This window comes from Bos taurus, chromosome 8 (genome assembly GCF_002263795.3).
Source record: "Bos taurus isolate L1 Dominette 01449 registration number 42190680 breed Hereford chromosome 8, ARS-UCD2.0, whole genome shotgun sequence".
NCBI classification, from domain to species: Eukaryota; Metazoa; Chordata; class Mammalia; order Artiodactyla; family Bovidae; genus Bos; species Bos taurus.
Genome location: NC_037335.1, coordinates 60,326,078 through 60,341,665, shown reverse-complemented (window position 1 = coordinate 60,341,665; position 15,588 = coordinate 60,326,078). Strand labels below are relative to the sequence as shown.

The 15,588-nt window shown below is 40.1% G+C and overlaps 1 protein-coding gene across 1 annotated transcript in view; it reads right to left on the bottom strand.

Moving 5' to 3' along the window:
* The window catches only part of RECK (reversion inducing cysteine rich protein with kazal motifs), an 80,055-nt gene extending 68,123 nt beyond the window's left edge, over window positions 1–11,932 (bottom strand). Inside the window, exon 1 of the mRNA NM_001192465.3 lies at window positions 11,803–11,932. Within this exon, the coding sequence (NP_001179394.1) occupies window positions 11,803–11,902 (100 nt within the window). The 5' untranslated portion in view covers window positions 11,903–11,932. The remainder of the gene's footprint in view (window positions 1–11,802) is intronic.
* Between the last annotated feature and the right edge of the window lie 3,656 nt (window positions 11,933–15,588).

Below are 15,588 nucleotides of genomic sequence, written 5' to 3'. Positions count from 1 at the left end.
TAAGTAGACAGATTTCTCAGAGCACAAGATATTTTTCTCATGCCACTTATTTTACATCTCAGCATGCCAATTTGAGAAACATCACAGAAAAGGAAAATGTTGCCAAGCAGCATTATGGGCCCAGAAAAATTAATAAATCAGTGATATAGATAATCAGCAGGGGCATGTCATTATTCTAGAATGAAGCTAACTGGGAAAAAAGATAAAGCTGAATTGGTCAGGGGCTGTTTATAGAGTGCTAAATCAAAAGTGACAAGGACATGAAAATATCTCATTTCAGGCAGCTAGATCCAATACAATGCCTATATATGTGTATCAATCTCTTTAAATGAAATCTATATAATCTCAGTATATAAAACAGATGACAGCAGAGCTTTTTTGATTGAAGGTAAGATTGGTATTGGGAAGAAATGAATGAATAAAAAAGGTTCTTTTTAGCTCTTACCAACATCCTTTTAAGCTCAAAATTGATATTGTTACTCCATAAAACAATAACAGGGCATATGATATTACTAACATATTGCTACAGTTTAGTTTCATAAAACACTATCGTGGGGCAGGCTTTCTAATGCTATATGGAAAAAGGTGTCTTAAGCTTTTAACATTTGACTTAAAAATTCTTAAAAAATGAAAGTGAAGTTGCTCAGTCATATCTGACTCTTTGCAACCCTATGGACTGTAGCCTGTCAGGCTCCTCCATCCATGGGATTTTCTAGGCAAGAATACTGGAGTGAGTTGCCATTTTCAGTATGTAGAAATTCCATTAAGTTTCAGAAATGAAAAAAATTCCTTGTTTACAGGCTATAGCTACCTTCTTAGAAACACTGTATTCAAGGATGGGCCCAATCACTAATGAGACTTTCTCACAACACCCCTCTCTTCTCTGCCATGCCACATCATGTTGAACCCCTGCCCTTTTAAGATCCTGTTATGTCCTCAGCCTCATTAGAATGAAGAAGACAGGCAAGAAAAGAAAGGTGGGGCCGGGGATCTTCTGTGTGACATCAATGTGATCTTTTGAAGTGCTCAAGTTGTTGCCACTTTCTACTATCTTCTAACACAAAGGTCACAGGATGGCAGAAAATCCAGCTGATGGAAAGCAAAGATAACTCAGGATAATACATGATCCCCATAAGCACAGGCTTAGCAAAAAGTAAATAGGCAGGCAAGAGTCTGACTTGGGCCTAGGGATTTTTGGAAAAAAAAGTTTCTTGGAGCAAAGGTCTATTTAGAACAGAAACATGAAATATGTCACAATTAAAACTAACTCCAATAACAATAAAAGATTTGTTAAAAATATAAAGGTTTATTTTTTCCTATTTAACGGTGAAGGTCAAATTTATAGTGGGGTGACCCCCAAAGTTAAATTTTTTAAATGATTCACTTTTTCATTAAGAAATCCCAAAACCTGGAAAAGAAGAAAAATGATCTAATATTCCCACTGTCCTGTCAGAACATGTACTGACATTTTTGACATATTTCTTTCTAGTCTTTCCAAAAGCCTTCTGAAATTTCTGACAAAATGGGATTAGAGAGCAGCCTGAAGTCTTCTAGTAGTAATGCCCTTCCCCCTCCTAACCAAGCATTCCTCTGTAATAATACATTTCCTCTCTCGAGAGGAACTGCCACCCTCCTAGAACAGGCTAGGGGACCTATGCTATATCACGTTTTCCAAACTTCATTTTTAACCTTAGTCATCATTATATTTGTATACATTTTTATTTCTTTGAAACAACAAAAACTTACTAGACTCTTAAACACTGCATACTTTTAGAGAAATGTCTACAAATAGACATTAAGTCATATGCCTTCATTAAGAATGAGGGCAAAGGATTCAAATGCAATTAATGTGGCAATTAAAGGTCTTTGTCTTTTCAGAGCTTTTAAAATGGATTAATTGGGTCATTCAACTATTAGAGTACAAAAAACTCTCCAAGGCCTAATGTTTTACACAAAAGAAGACAGTGAATTTTAGAAATGCTTTGTTTTTATAATTTGATTCTAACCTAATTTCTGGTTCTTCAAGAATAGTTTAAAACTCTGGTTATTTTCATAAAATGGAATTGAACAGATAAAGGAAAATTAGTTCAAAATAACACTTGATATTGACAGGATGAAAATAAATAGCACAGATATCATCCTTATTAAAGACATAAGGATGAGTGTCATATTTTGCATTCTTATTTCTAAACTCTGAAAATATAAAATTAATAAAAACCCAAAACTGATTACTAAAAGCCACGTATATTGGGTTTAAGAGGGTATTAGTGCAACCTAGAAATATTCAAGCAGAATTACCCAGTAATTAGAAACATCAAGGGTTGGCTGCTGGTTTGGGCCACGTGCCTACTAAAGACAGGCAAGTAAGTGGGAAGCACATGCTCCAGCCACAAGGGAAAAATGCAACTTCTGAGACCAACTAGCATTTAAAAAAACAATTACACACACTAATCTAAAACTAAAATATTCATAGAATTATAGGATATTTGAAGTTAAAAGAGAATTTGCTACAGAAGCCTCCCCAAACCTCAATTTGGTTAATGAAAAGCCAGTATTGTTTTCTTTTCTAAAGAAAATAAAGATTCTTTCTAATTAATGTATTTTTAGAGAATTACTAAAACAGAATATATATATCCTGCACTACTGAAAGGGAATAAACTAAATCTGAGCTGATACTGCAAAAAGATCATTCCAAATAAAAAAGGTATGTTAATTTAAAAAATCTTATTTTCAAATTTTTATTTCCAAAACAGCCTGGAAATTGACCATCCCTTAAAAACATTTAAATGACAACTGCAACTTTAACTTATAAATGCATTCTTACCATTGTCACATTTATCCCTTGGAAGATGGATATGTGCCTATGTATACAGATAAAATATATCATCAGCCAAGTAAGAGCCAAAGAGTAAAATGATTATTTATATATCTACTACCTGGATTCAACACTGCACCTTTTTCTTGACTCATTTACAAGTTACAGATATCCTCCACTGCTTGCCTCAAACTGTAATGCTACAACTGCCAATTAGGTTCATTCTCTTCTGTTATCAATAGGACTGCCAGGTTAATTTTTTAAATTACTTTTCATGATGTCACTCTTTTAATCAAGGGTCCACAATGGCGTCCTGCTATTTCAGTTCTAAATTTTCTTAAGTCTTCTTACCTCCCCCTCCCTGATCCTCTATTATTTTTAACAAGGAAAGCCTGTATTTATATAATAATACCTTGAACACAGCCTCTGACTGTCATGCTTAGTGCCCTCTTTCCAGCTGACATAAATCTCAAACATCTTTCCAGGCTTAAAATTAAGCCCCATCTCAACTCTAAGTAAGCCTTTCTTCTCTAACAACTCCAGGCCATGTTGTTTTTTTGGTTAATGTCCTACTATTCCAGTCAGAACTGAAAACTTTATCACTTAACTCTAATAATTTCATGTGTGTACTAATGGTATTTCCAGACTGAATGGGGACTTCTTGTACACAATTTAGCAAAGCGCTCAGCTCAAAAAATTTTCTTATTCACTGGTTAATAAGTAATAATTTCCTACTTATGCAATGTATTTTTAATCAGAAAAAAATGTACGAGAAGTTTATTTCTCCCACGTACCACTGTCATACCACATTTCCCATGGTGACCAAGCCATAATTTAGCAAACATCGTCAAAAGATAGGCTGGACCCAATCATATGCACAGGCACAGAGGTACGTACCCAGAGGGTGGTGGGCTCTACAGCTATCAGGTCAAGATGAGCTGGAGCTGAGGAAGTTTTATGGTGTAGAGAAACCATGAGTAAGAAGAGGAAGCTAGTGGTGGAGAATGGGAAAGGCAAGAGATGTACAGAGTCAAGCTATGAGAGACAGAGGGAGACTGTCTCTAAAAGTAGTCTTGGCCAGTCAGAATGGCTGCTATCCAAAAGTCTACAAGCAATAAATGCTGGAGAGGGTGTGGATAAAAGGGAACCCTCTTACATTGTTGGTAGGAATGCAAACTAGTACAGCCACTATGGAGAACAGTGTGGAGATCCCTTAAAAAACTGGAAATAGAACTGCCATACGACCCAGTAATCCCACTGAGGAAACCAGAATTGAAAGAGACACGTGTACCCCAATATTCATCACATGACCTGTTTATAATAGCAAGGACATGGAAGCAACCTAGATGTCCATCAGCAGACGAATGGATAAGAAAGCTGTGGCACATATACACAATGGAATATTACTCAGCTATTAAAAAGAATACATTAGAATCAGTTCTAATGAGGTGGATGAAACTGGAGCCTATCATATAGAGTGAAGTAAGCCAGAAAGAAAAACACCAATACAGTATACTAATGCATATATATGGAATTTAGAAAGATGGTAACGATAACCCTGTATGTGAGACAGCAAAAGAGACACAGATGTATAGAACAGTCTTTTGGACTCTGTGGGAGAGGGCGACAGTGGGATGATTTGGGAGAATGGCATTGAAACGTGTATAATATCACATGTGAAATGAATCGTCAGTCCAGGTTCGATGCAGGATACAGGATGCTCGGGGCTGGTGCACTGGGATGACCCAGAGGGATGGTATGGGGAGGGAGGTGGGAGGGAGGTTCAGGATGGGGAACACGTGTACACTCATGGCGGATTCATGTTGATGTGTGGCAGAACCAATACAATATTGTAAAGTAAGTAAAAAAAAAAACCTGAAATTAAAAAAAAAAAAGTAGCCTTGGTTCCTGGCAGCTTTCCAGTTCCCACAGCAGTCCCTGAGGTTGTGCTCAATTTCCTATCCTTGGATTTCCATGTTCCCTGTTAGATGCTATCTAGCTAGCTCCCTACTCCTGAGCTACCTTAGTTTCTGTTCTTTGGCGGGGGTCCAAAGACCCTAAACACATTATCATACGTTATTATGAAACAACTAAGCAAATGACTCCTCAGATGTGCCCCCACTCCATAGACGCTAATAGCCAGTATTCTCAGATAATTCCCTCTCCATTCTATGCCATCTACTCCCATCTATCAGATGAGGGATCTCAAAGTATTTGTGTCTGGCTCCCAATGATATATTCCATGGTGAAAATGTTTCTCTTAATACTTATTACACTTTTCTTGAAGTTTTCTTGATGTAAGTTATGTGCTCTACATTATGTACTACAAATTTGACTAAATTGTATGATTTTTCCTCAAATATATTCAGATTTAGAATATAAATGGATATGTACAAATATAACTACATAATACTAGTAATGCAGATATACACATTTTTTGGTGATATTTAATGTCTGACATTCTCACTAAACCATAAACCCCATGAAAGCAGAGACCACGTCTGTTTTTGTTTACCACATTATGTACCTAATGCTTGTCACAGTGTCTGGCACTATTAACCCCTCAATGAATATTTGCTGAATGGAATACTTACAGGTATGACATTTAATTTAGTAAGCAATGGACCAAGGGGAGTTATTCCTAATATCTACCTTAAACATATATGAAAACAGAAAATTTGATTCTCTTCCTGACTCACCTGCCAAACCTCCAACTTACTTCTCCCCATCATCCTGACCTCAGTAAATAGCAACATTTTCCACTAAGTTGCTCAAGGTGAAAATCTAGAAATAATCTCTAATTCTTGCTTCCCTCACTTTCCACATCCAATCCATTAGTAATATATTCTGAATTTGTCCTCTTTAATCTCCATCATCACTCTAAGAATTATCTCCTATTTTGACTACTACAGTGGCCTATTAGCTCTGCTTTTATTCCTACCCTCTTACAATAACTTTTTTAAATTCAGCAGTCAGTGTGATCTAAAACAGAAATGAAAGCATACATCTCTTAAAGGTCCATTGGTTTCTATTTGCACATACAATAATATCCACAATCCTTACGTGGGTTTTTGCACAGCTCAGTACTATCTGCATGCGTGTGTGCTAAATCGCTTCAGCTGTGTCCGACTCTCTTGAGTTCAGTTTAGTTCAGTTGCTGCTCAGTTGTGTCAGACTCTTTGAGACCCCATGGACTGCAGCATGCCAGGCCTCCCTGTCCATCACCAACTCTTGGAGCTTGCTCAGACTTGTGTCCATCAAGTTGGTGATGCCATCTAACCATCTCATCTCCTGTCATCCCCTTCCCCTCCTGCCTTCAATCTTTTCCAGCATCAGGGTCTTTTCCAATGAGTCAGTTCTTCGCATCAGCTGGCCAAAGTATTGGAGCTTCAGCTTCAGCATCAGTCCTTCCAATGAACATTCAGGACTGATTTCCTTTAGGACTGACTGGTTGGATCTCCTTGCTGTCCAAGGGACTCTCAAGAGTCTTCTCCAACACCACAGTTCAAAAGCATCAATTCTTCAGCACTCAGACTTCTTTATAGTTCAACTCTCAAATCCACACATGACCAAGGAAAAAACCATAGCTTTGACTAGATGGACCTTTGTCAGCAAAGTAACATCTCTGCTTTTTAATGTGCTGTCTAGGTTGGTCATAGCTTTTCTTCCAAGGAGCAAGCATCTTTTAATTTCATGGCTGTGGTCACCATCTGCAGTGATTTTGGAGCCCCCCAAAACAAAGTCTGTCACTGTTTCCATTGTTTCCCCATCTATTTACCATGAATTGATGGGGTCAGATGCCATGATCTTAGTTTTCTGAATGTTGAGTTTTAAGCCAACTACTACACTCTCTTTCACTTTCAACAAGAGGCTCTTTTGTTCTTATTCACTTTCTGCCATAAGGGTGGTGTTGTCCGAGTATCTAAGATTATTGATATTTCTCCCAGCAATCTTGTACTTGTACTTGTACTTGAAATACTTGGTATTTCACATGATGTACTCTGCATATAAGTTAAATAAGCAGGGTGACAGTATACAGCCTTGACGTACTCCTTTCCTGATTTGGAACCAGTCTGTTGTTCTGTGTCCAGTTCTAACTGTTGCTTCTTGACCTGCATACAGATTTCTCAGGAGGCAGGTCAGTTGGTCTGGTATTCCCATCTCTTTAAGAATTTTCCACAGTTTGTTGTGATCCACACAGTCAAAGGCTTTGGCACAGTCAATAAAGCAGAAGTAGATGTTTTTCTGGAACTCTCTTGCTTTTTTGATGATCCAGCGGATGTTGGCAATTTGATCTCTGTTTCCTCTACCTTTTCTAAAACCAGCTTGAATATCTAAAAGTTCATGGTTCTTGTACTATTGAAGGCTGGCTTGGAGAATTTTGAATATTACTTTGCAAGCGTGTGAGATGAGTTCAATTGTGTGGTAGTTTGAGCATTCTTTGGCATTGCCTTTCTTTGGGATTGGAATGAAAACTGACATTTTCCAGTCCTGTGGCCACTGCTGAGTTTCCCAAATTCACTGGCATATTGAGTGCAGCACCTTCACAGCATCATCTTTTAGGATTTGAAATAGCTCTGTCACCTCTACTAGTTTTTTTTGAAGTGATGCTTCCTAAGACCCACTTGACTTCACATTCCAGGATGTGGCTCTAGTCCAGTGATCACACCATTGTGGTTATCTAGGTCATGAAAATCTTTCTGTATAGTTCTGTGTATTCTTGCTACCTCTTCTTAATATCTTCTGCTTCTATTAGGTCCATACCATTTCTGTCCTTTATTGTGCTCATCTTTACATGAAATGTTCCCTTGGTATCTCTAATTTTCTTGAAGAGATTTCTAGTCTTTCCCATTCTATTGCTTTCTGACTCTCCTGCTGCTGCTGCTGCTGGTAAGTCGCTTCAGTCGAGTCCGACTCTGTGCGACCCCAAAGACGGCAGCCCACCAGGCTTCCCCGTCCCTGGGATTCTCCTAGCCCTGGCAAATTCACCTGCTCAGGATGTTGGAACCATACTGACCTTCAGTTTCTTCTTGCTTCAGGGCCTGTGCACTTTCTGGTCCCCACCCTGATCTTTCCTAAGGACAGCACCTTTGGTCTTCACATTTCAGTTCAGAACTTAACCCTCTCAAAGCTTTTCTTGACATCATTATGGAAAGAACCAGTCCTCACTACTCACACAATTCTTTATGCTACCCTCTAGTTTCCTTCACAGCATATTTATCACTACTAGAAATCATTTTATTTATCTGTTTATTGTCTATCACTGACTCAATCAACATGAATCTGAGCAATCTCCAGGAGATGGTGAAAGACAGGGAAGCTCCAGTCCATGGGGTCGCAAAGAGTTGGACATGACTTAGTTACTGAACAACAGTCTATTCCCCCTCTACTAGAAATCTAAGCCCCTTGAAAGCAGTAACCCTGAACCTAAAACAGTGCCTGACATATAGTAAGCATGCAAATTTTTTGGAATAACCTCTTGCAGTATCTATTTTGCTCTTTAAAAAAAACCACATTTATAATATATAAAAACCATCTGTTTGACATCATTCTACTTTCTTCAAAAAGTGGCAAAGGATGAAAGGTATGATTAATGAAAGACTGTTTAAATCTACGACTGTAAGACAGGAACTTTTAGTAGCATACTAGAATAAACTGTTATATCTGGTTTCTCACTCCTTTTACAGTGTGGGCCAAGACAGTACTGTTTGAAAGGAAAGAGAATCTGTTTCTTATTACATTCCTCCAGATAGGCGGTCACTTTTTCTAACTTAAAATTCATTACATTCTTTTTCAGGATCCTAGGCTATTACATAATTCCTTAAATGTCAACTTATTGAAACCTAGACCTTAAATGTTACATCTTTCTCTCTTTAGTACAATTAGAAAATATCTTAGATGGAAACAGAGCTAGTATCAGGTGCCATGACACACAGATTCTCAGACTGTAACACAGGGTTCCAGCCCATCCTTCAAAGGAAACACTAGAGGTGCTGGGGAGCAGAGCCGGGGGTCAAGGAGACCAGAAAGTACACTGTGGAAGTGTGGCGTTACTCCAGTGTACAGGGTGTGGCCAAACTTCACAAGAGATCATAACTAGCAAGTCAAATCACTCCTTCCCTCTCCAACAGGAATGAAATCTCCAAGTCAGAACAAATAAGACTTGTAAAATGCTTTATACCAGAGGAGACAGGATAACCCAACCTTGGATGGGGTAAGGAGATGAGAATGAAGACTGAGCAGGAATACAAGTCAGGCCTTCATTGAAACACATTTAATATTGTTTTCTTAATTTTGTCTAGGATTGAGGAACATTTTCCACACTTTATACAAATCCACAGTGGAAGCCTTTGTTCATTATATTACTCAATGTCTTTTATGTAAGGAAGCAGGCAATATATGCCTAAGAATTTAGTGCAAGAGACAATTCTCACTTTTACATCAAACTTGGGGGTTTTCCTTTTTTACCAAACAATGCAAGTTCTGTGTTGTCATGGACGTTTTGAACTGGTAGGGCCTTTAGAAATCTGCTAGCCTAGAATTTCCTAAATTGGGATTGAGGTGCTATGAAGAAAAAAACAGTTCTTTAAGCAAAAAAGTTTCTTTCTTTCTTTGCATAACAATTTTACTGAAATAAAAGTCACGTTAAATTAATAAAACAAGGAGACCACTAGACTGAGTTGGCGTCAGTTCCCTAGTAGCATACCTAAGTAATCCTAAACTTAAGCCTATAATCCCCCAAGGTTAAGAGATCAGAATCCTAAGGACAATCAATCAGCAACAATCACCTGGGCTTTCCCAAATAAGACACCTGCTCAAACTATAGCCAATCAAATATTGCCTTGCTTCGTCTCCACCTTTTCTATAAAAGTCCTTCCTGAGCTCCTGTTACTTCCCATTTGACACTGTCCAAATTCAAATCAATTTTTGCTCAAATAAACTTGCAATTTTAATATGACCCCATCTATCTTTTAACAGTAACACATTATAAAATTCATCCTTTTAAAGTGTACCATTCAGTTATTTTTAGTGTATTCACAGAATTGTGCTATTTTTCAATTTCAAACATTTTCATCATCCTGAAAAGAAACCTCATATTCATCAGCAGTCATTTCCCCATTTCTCCATTCTCCCAGCAACAAGTTTCTTAACCACAGGAATCTTTGCAAATTATTGTGAACCTAACCTGTTTGTGAATTTATAAGAGAGGGGTACAGTGTACAGTGTTTCCCAAACTTATTTAATAGCTAATATGCATGTATTACCTCAATTATCACAATAAAAATCTATGAGAATCTTTATATACAATAAATGTGGATATTAAAGCACAAAGAATAAAGCTAACTAAATTTGTTCAAATATTCTTAACTATATTCTACTCTACTATTTCCCACAGAACTAACCAGCTGTGGGATAATAGGCAACTAGTTTTCCAATGCGGAGAAGGCAATGGCACCCCACTCCAGTACTCTTGCCTGGAAAATCCCATGGACAGAGGAGCCTGGTGCGCTGCAATCCATGGGGTCGAGAAGAGTCCGACACGACTGAGCGCCTTCACTTTCACTTTTTACTTTTATGCACTGGAGAAGGAAATGGCAACCCACTCCAGTGTTCTTGCCTGGAGAATCCCAGGGACGGGGGAGCCTGGTGGGCTGCTGTCTATGGGGTCGCACAGAGTCGGACACGACTGAAGTGACTTAGCAGTAGTAGTAGCAGTTTTCTAATGAATCAAAACTTTGAAAGTGCTTTAATTCAATTTCTTTAACTTGAGAAAAATAGGGTCCAGGAAAGTAAGCTGATTTAGCCCCAAATATACAACATTCTTTATTTCTCCTTTGATTTGTCTAATTGACAGCTTTGTTAGAACTCAATTATAATTAACTGTATAACCCCAGGCTCCTGACAATTCTCTCCCTTCTTTAAATACTCTTGACTTAAACAAAATCCTTTAACTCTGTAAGCTACCTTGAAACCTGTTGAGGCTGATTTTGCTCTTTCTAGGTGTGTCTCCCTGTGAGCAATGCACTTCTCCTCCACTTTCGCATGTATAAATCCCAGCCATCTTTCAATATCTAGCGAAGCTGGGGCATCACTCAATTATATCTTCCCAACCTGAGTGGACATCATCATCTCTCTCCCTGTGTGCACTCACAGCCCTCATCGCTTCATGTGGATACTTTTGCCTGGAATTGGAGCCGCTCCTGTCTTGTGGCACCCCACCCTCTAGCTAAAGCTGGTGGAGGGCAGGAGTTGGCAACAACTCCTAAAACCCAGCACGTGGGAGACACTCATTAAGCACTGAACAGCTTCCTATCCACTCGTGGTCTAATTTCTCCAGAGCAAGAACAAAACTCTCCTCAAGTCAGCCCCCACAGAGAGAATTCCCTGATTTCTAATCTCTCTCCTGGCATAGCCCAGCGCTGTCTTGGACACACTGCATACCCACAGCGAAGAGCAGCAGAATCGGGTTTAGGAGACTTGGACCTAGTCTCTGCCTGAGACTTCAGAAGTCAGTCAGGGTGTAGAGCACATAAGTGCTCGCTGTCCGAGGTCGGCCTTTCAGAACCGAGGGTCAAGTAACAAGCAACAGTAACTGGCCAGGGTGGCGGTAAGGCGGCGGCTCCTCCAAAATCCCGTCCCACCCTCGCGACGGTCCTGGACGAAGGCATTTCGCGCTCTTCGGACAGAGACCCGAGCCGGATGAGGAGCTGAGGGCTCCTGCTCGGTGGGTGACAGAGGAAGGCCTCGAACCCAGGTCACGGCTCCCAGTTCAGGGGATCTGGGCGGAAAGAGAGAGGGTGGAGAGGGGTCCTGCTCGTCCAGCCTCAGTCCCTCCTGCCGCCTGCTGGGACCTCCCGACCCTGGGTCATCAGACTTGGACTGGGTCTGGGGGTCGCCGGCACCCCCGCCCCCTGCTCCGCGCCATCTTGGAGCGCTGAGGCGACCGCTCTGGACCTCCCCGAACCCCTGCTCCAGAAGTTACTCACCCGCACTGCCCGGGGCCAGGCCCCCTGCCACCTCCGCGACCCTAGCCACCGTCAGGAGAAGCAGCAGCGCGCCTCGCGGGGAGGCCCGGACGGTCGCCATGTCCAGGCCTGGGGCTCCAGGGCAGCTTGATGCTCGGACCCAGCCTGCCCGCCGCGGCAACTCGCGGAGGCCCCGCCCCGGTGGCCCGGGCCCTTGGTGATTGGCTGCGGCGCGAAACTCCGCCCGTCGGCCGCAAGGATTTTCCAAAACCTGCTGGGGGCGGGAACCTGCCCGAGACCCCGCTCTTTGTTAAGGCCCAGCTAGCTATCTGTCCGCTTCTGCGGCGGAATCTGGCAGCCGGCGTTCTCCAAGAGGCGAGTCAGAGGATGTCAGGGTTGGGAGGGTCCTAAGAACGCCTCGGCCTCCCGAGGTTTGCAGATGCGGTCACTGAGGCTCAGCGAAGAGACCATCAGCCCAAGGTCACACCGCAAGTTCTCCTGAGAACTGGGGCACAGGCCAAAGCTGAACCAAAGGGACTTGTCCCTTTCACGTACTTCGATGATCTTAATATCCTTTCTGCCCGACGCTGCCCCACACCCCAGGAGGGCGTGTCATCTGGGACAACTCCGCCTCCCCTGAAATCGGAGGGGCTCTGCCTCTGACAATCTCCTGACAAGAGCCCGAGGCAAGAATTCGCCACCAACCGTCTTCTGCACGTGTAGCCTCACTGTATCTTTGATGTTCTAAGGACACCTGATGTTGCCATCAGGAGAATGTGGAGAGGAGAATGCTTGTTTATCTAAATATGGAGAGCCTCGAAGGCCAGGCTGGGTTTAGACTTAAAGAGACAATTTGGAGGTGGGTACGCTTATTATCAAAGCGTTCTCCAACCCCCACCCCGTTCCTGTGTCCCTCCTTCTCTCCCTCTCCTTTCCTTTTGTCAATTATGTAATACATTTTTTCCTTTCCTCTTCCTTAAAAAAGCAAAAAGCAAACATAACCACAGTTACATTTTTAAATATGGAATATCATTAAATATCCAGTGTTTACATTTTCCTTATTGTCTCATAATTTCCTTTTACAGTTTTCAAGTGCCAACCAAAGTCCATGTATAGGAGTTAGTTTGTATGTCCTTTAGGTCTCTATATATTCTCTCCTTTAGGAAAATGTGAATAAGTTACAATAATCTTTCTAAAACGTTTGCTCTGGCAACAACCCTCTTGCTTCTCTGAGAGACCACCTCTTTATTTACAGGATGGAATGATGTACAGTTATTCACCATGATATCAGAGGCTCTCAGCATTTAAACACAATCACCTTTACCAGTTTCATCTCGCCTTACATCCCACTCCTCTCTAGGAGAGAAGAGTCAAAAAACCTAGAGTCGCGCTGATACGGTAGCCACTAGCCACATGTGGCTGTTGAATACTTGAAACATAGCAATTCCAAACTGAAATATGATGGAACCAGATTTGGAAGACTTAATATGAAAACAAGAACCTTGCTTATTTAACTTATATGCAGAGTACATCATGCGAAATGCCGGACTGTACAAAGCACAAGCTGGAATCAAGATTGCAGGGAGAAATATCAATAACCTCAGATATGCAGATGACACCACCCTTATGGCAGAAAGTGAAGAGGAACTAAAAAGCCTCTTGATGAAAGTGAAAAAGAGTGAAAAAGCTGACTTAAAACTCAACATTCAAAAAACAAATATCATGGCATCTGGTCCCATCACTTCATGGCAGATAGATGGGGAAACAATGGAAACAGTGACAGACTATTTTATTGGGCTCCAAAATCACTGCAGACAGTGACTGCAGCAATGAAATTAAAAGATGCTTGCTCCTTGGAAGAAAAGCTATGACAAACCTAGCGTATTAAAAAGCAGAGACATTACTTTACCGACAAAGGTCCATCTAGTCAAAGCTATGGTTTTTCCAGTAGTCACGTATGGATATGAGAGTTGGACCATAAAGAAAGCTGAGCACCGAAGAATTGATGCTTTTGAGCTGTGGTGTTGACGAAGACTCTTGAGAGTCCCTTGGACAGCAAGAAGATCAAACAAGTCAATCCTAAAGGAAATCAGTCCTGAATATTCATTGGAAGGACTGATGCTGATGCTGAAACTCCAACACTTTGGCCACCTGATGCGAAGAACTGATGCACTGGAAAAGACCCTGATGCTGGAAAAGATTGAAGGCAAGAGGAGAAGGGGATGACAGAGGATGAGATGGTTGGATGGCATCACCGACTCGATGGACATGAGTTTGAGCAAGCTCTGGGAGTTGGTGATGGACAGGGAAGCCTGGTGTGCTGTAGTCCATGGGGTCACAAAGAGTTGGACACGACTGAGCGACTGAACTGAAAATGTTATTAAAACTAATTTCACCTTTTTTTAAAAACTTGTTTTTGTTTTAAAATGACTTTATTTTTTAGAGTGGTTTTCAGCTCACAGAAAAACTAAGCAGAAGTTACAGAGATTTTTCATAAACCCCATGCTTCAACATACGATATACTCACAGACCCCTCCACTATCAACATCCCACACCTCAGTGGTGCATTTGTTACAGCTGATGAAGCTGCACTGACACATCATTATCACCCGAAGTCCCCAGTTTACCTTAGAGTTCATTCTTGGCTTTACACATTCTGTGGGTTTTGACAAATGTATAATGACATGTAGCCACCATTATTCTTTTTACTTTTTTTAATGTGACTATTAGAAAACTTAAAATCATGTATATGGTTCACTTTGGAGTTCATATAGTTCTATTGTACAGTGCTGGTGTAATTACTTTTCATTCTAAACAAAGGTTAATGCTCAGAGAGCATCTTTAAAGTGGCACTTTTAAAAAATGTTACTCATCAATGATTTTGTCCTGAGCTCAAAACATCTTTCTATATTTCAGATAAATAAAACCCATCAAATCTTTTGATTCATCTTTGTGTACTATGATTTCACCATCATTTTACTTTTGTTTCTTTATAAAGTATTTCAAGTAAGCTTCCTGCAGAAATCATATAGTTGGTTGCTTTTTTAAAAAAAATTTAATATGATAATATTTGCCTTTTAATGCGAGTGTTTGGATTTAATGTAACTATTGATATATGGTTGAGTTTAAATATATCTTGCAATTTGTTTTCTATTTACTCCAGTTGTTCTTTTTTCCTTTTTCCTACTTTTCCTACCTTCTCTCAGAATAATAAAGTGTTTGGAGTATTGTTTTTATTATTTCATTATATCTCTTCTATTGGCTTATCAGCTCTACTTCTTTGTTTTATTTTTCAGTAGGTGCACTAGAGTTTAGTATACAGTTTAACTTATTACAGTCCACCTTCAAATAATAATTATCACTTCATGTCAAATGTAAGATGTGACACCAATATACTTCCACTTTCTCCTCCCATCTTTTGTGCTAACGTTATCATACATTTTGCTTCCACGCTCTGTTATTATTTGCTTTAAGTAGTCAATTATTTACGAGATTATAAAATGAGAAACTGGGTTTTATATTTACCCATATGTCAAGCATTTCTGATGCTCTTCATTTCTTTATGTAACTCCAGATTTCTCTTTGGTATCTAGAGGAAGATAAATATTTTGATTAAGAACATGGCAGATTTTGCTGATTTTAATTAACTAGGACCCCAGACATTGGTTTTAGGGGTTTATGCATACTATTAATTAATTTCTGAAGTTAATTTTTAATGGAAATTATTTTTCTAGGTTTATTTAGCTTAAACACATTTTCTTATCAATCAGAGACAGTCCCTCCACTCCCATCAGTCCCCAGCAACTT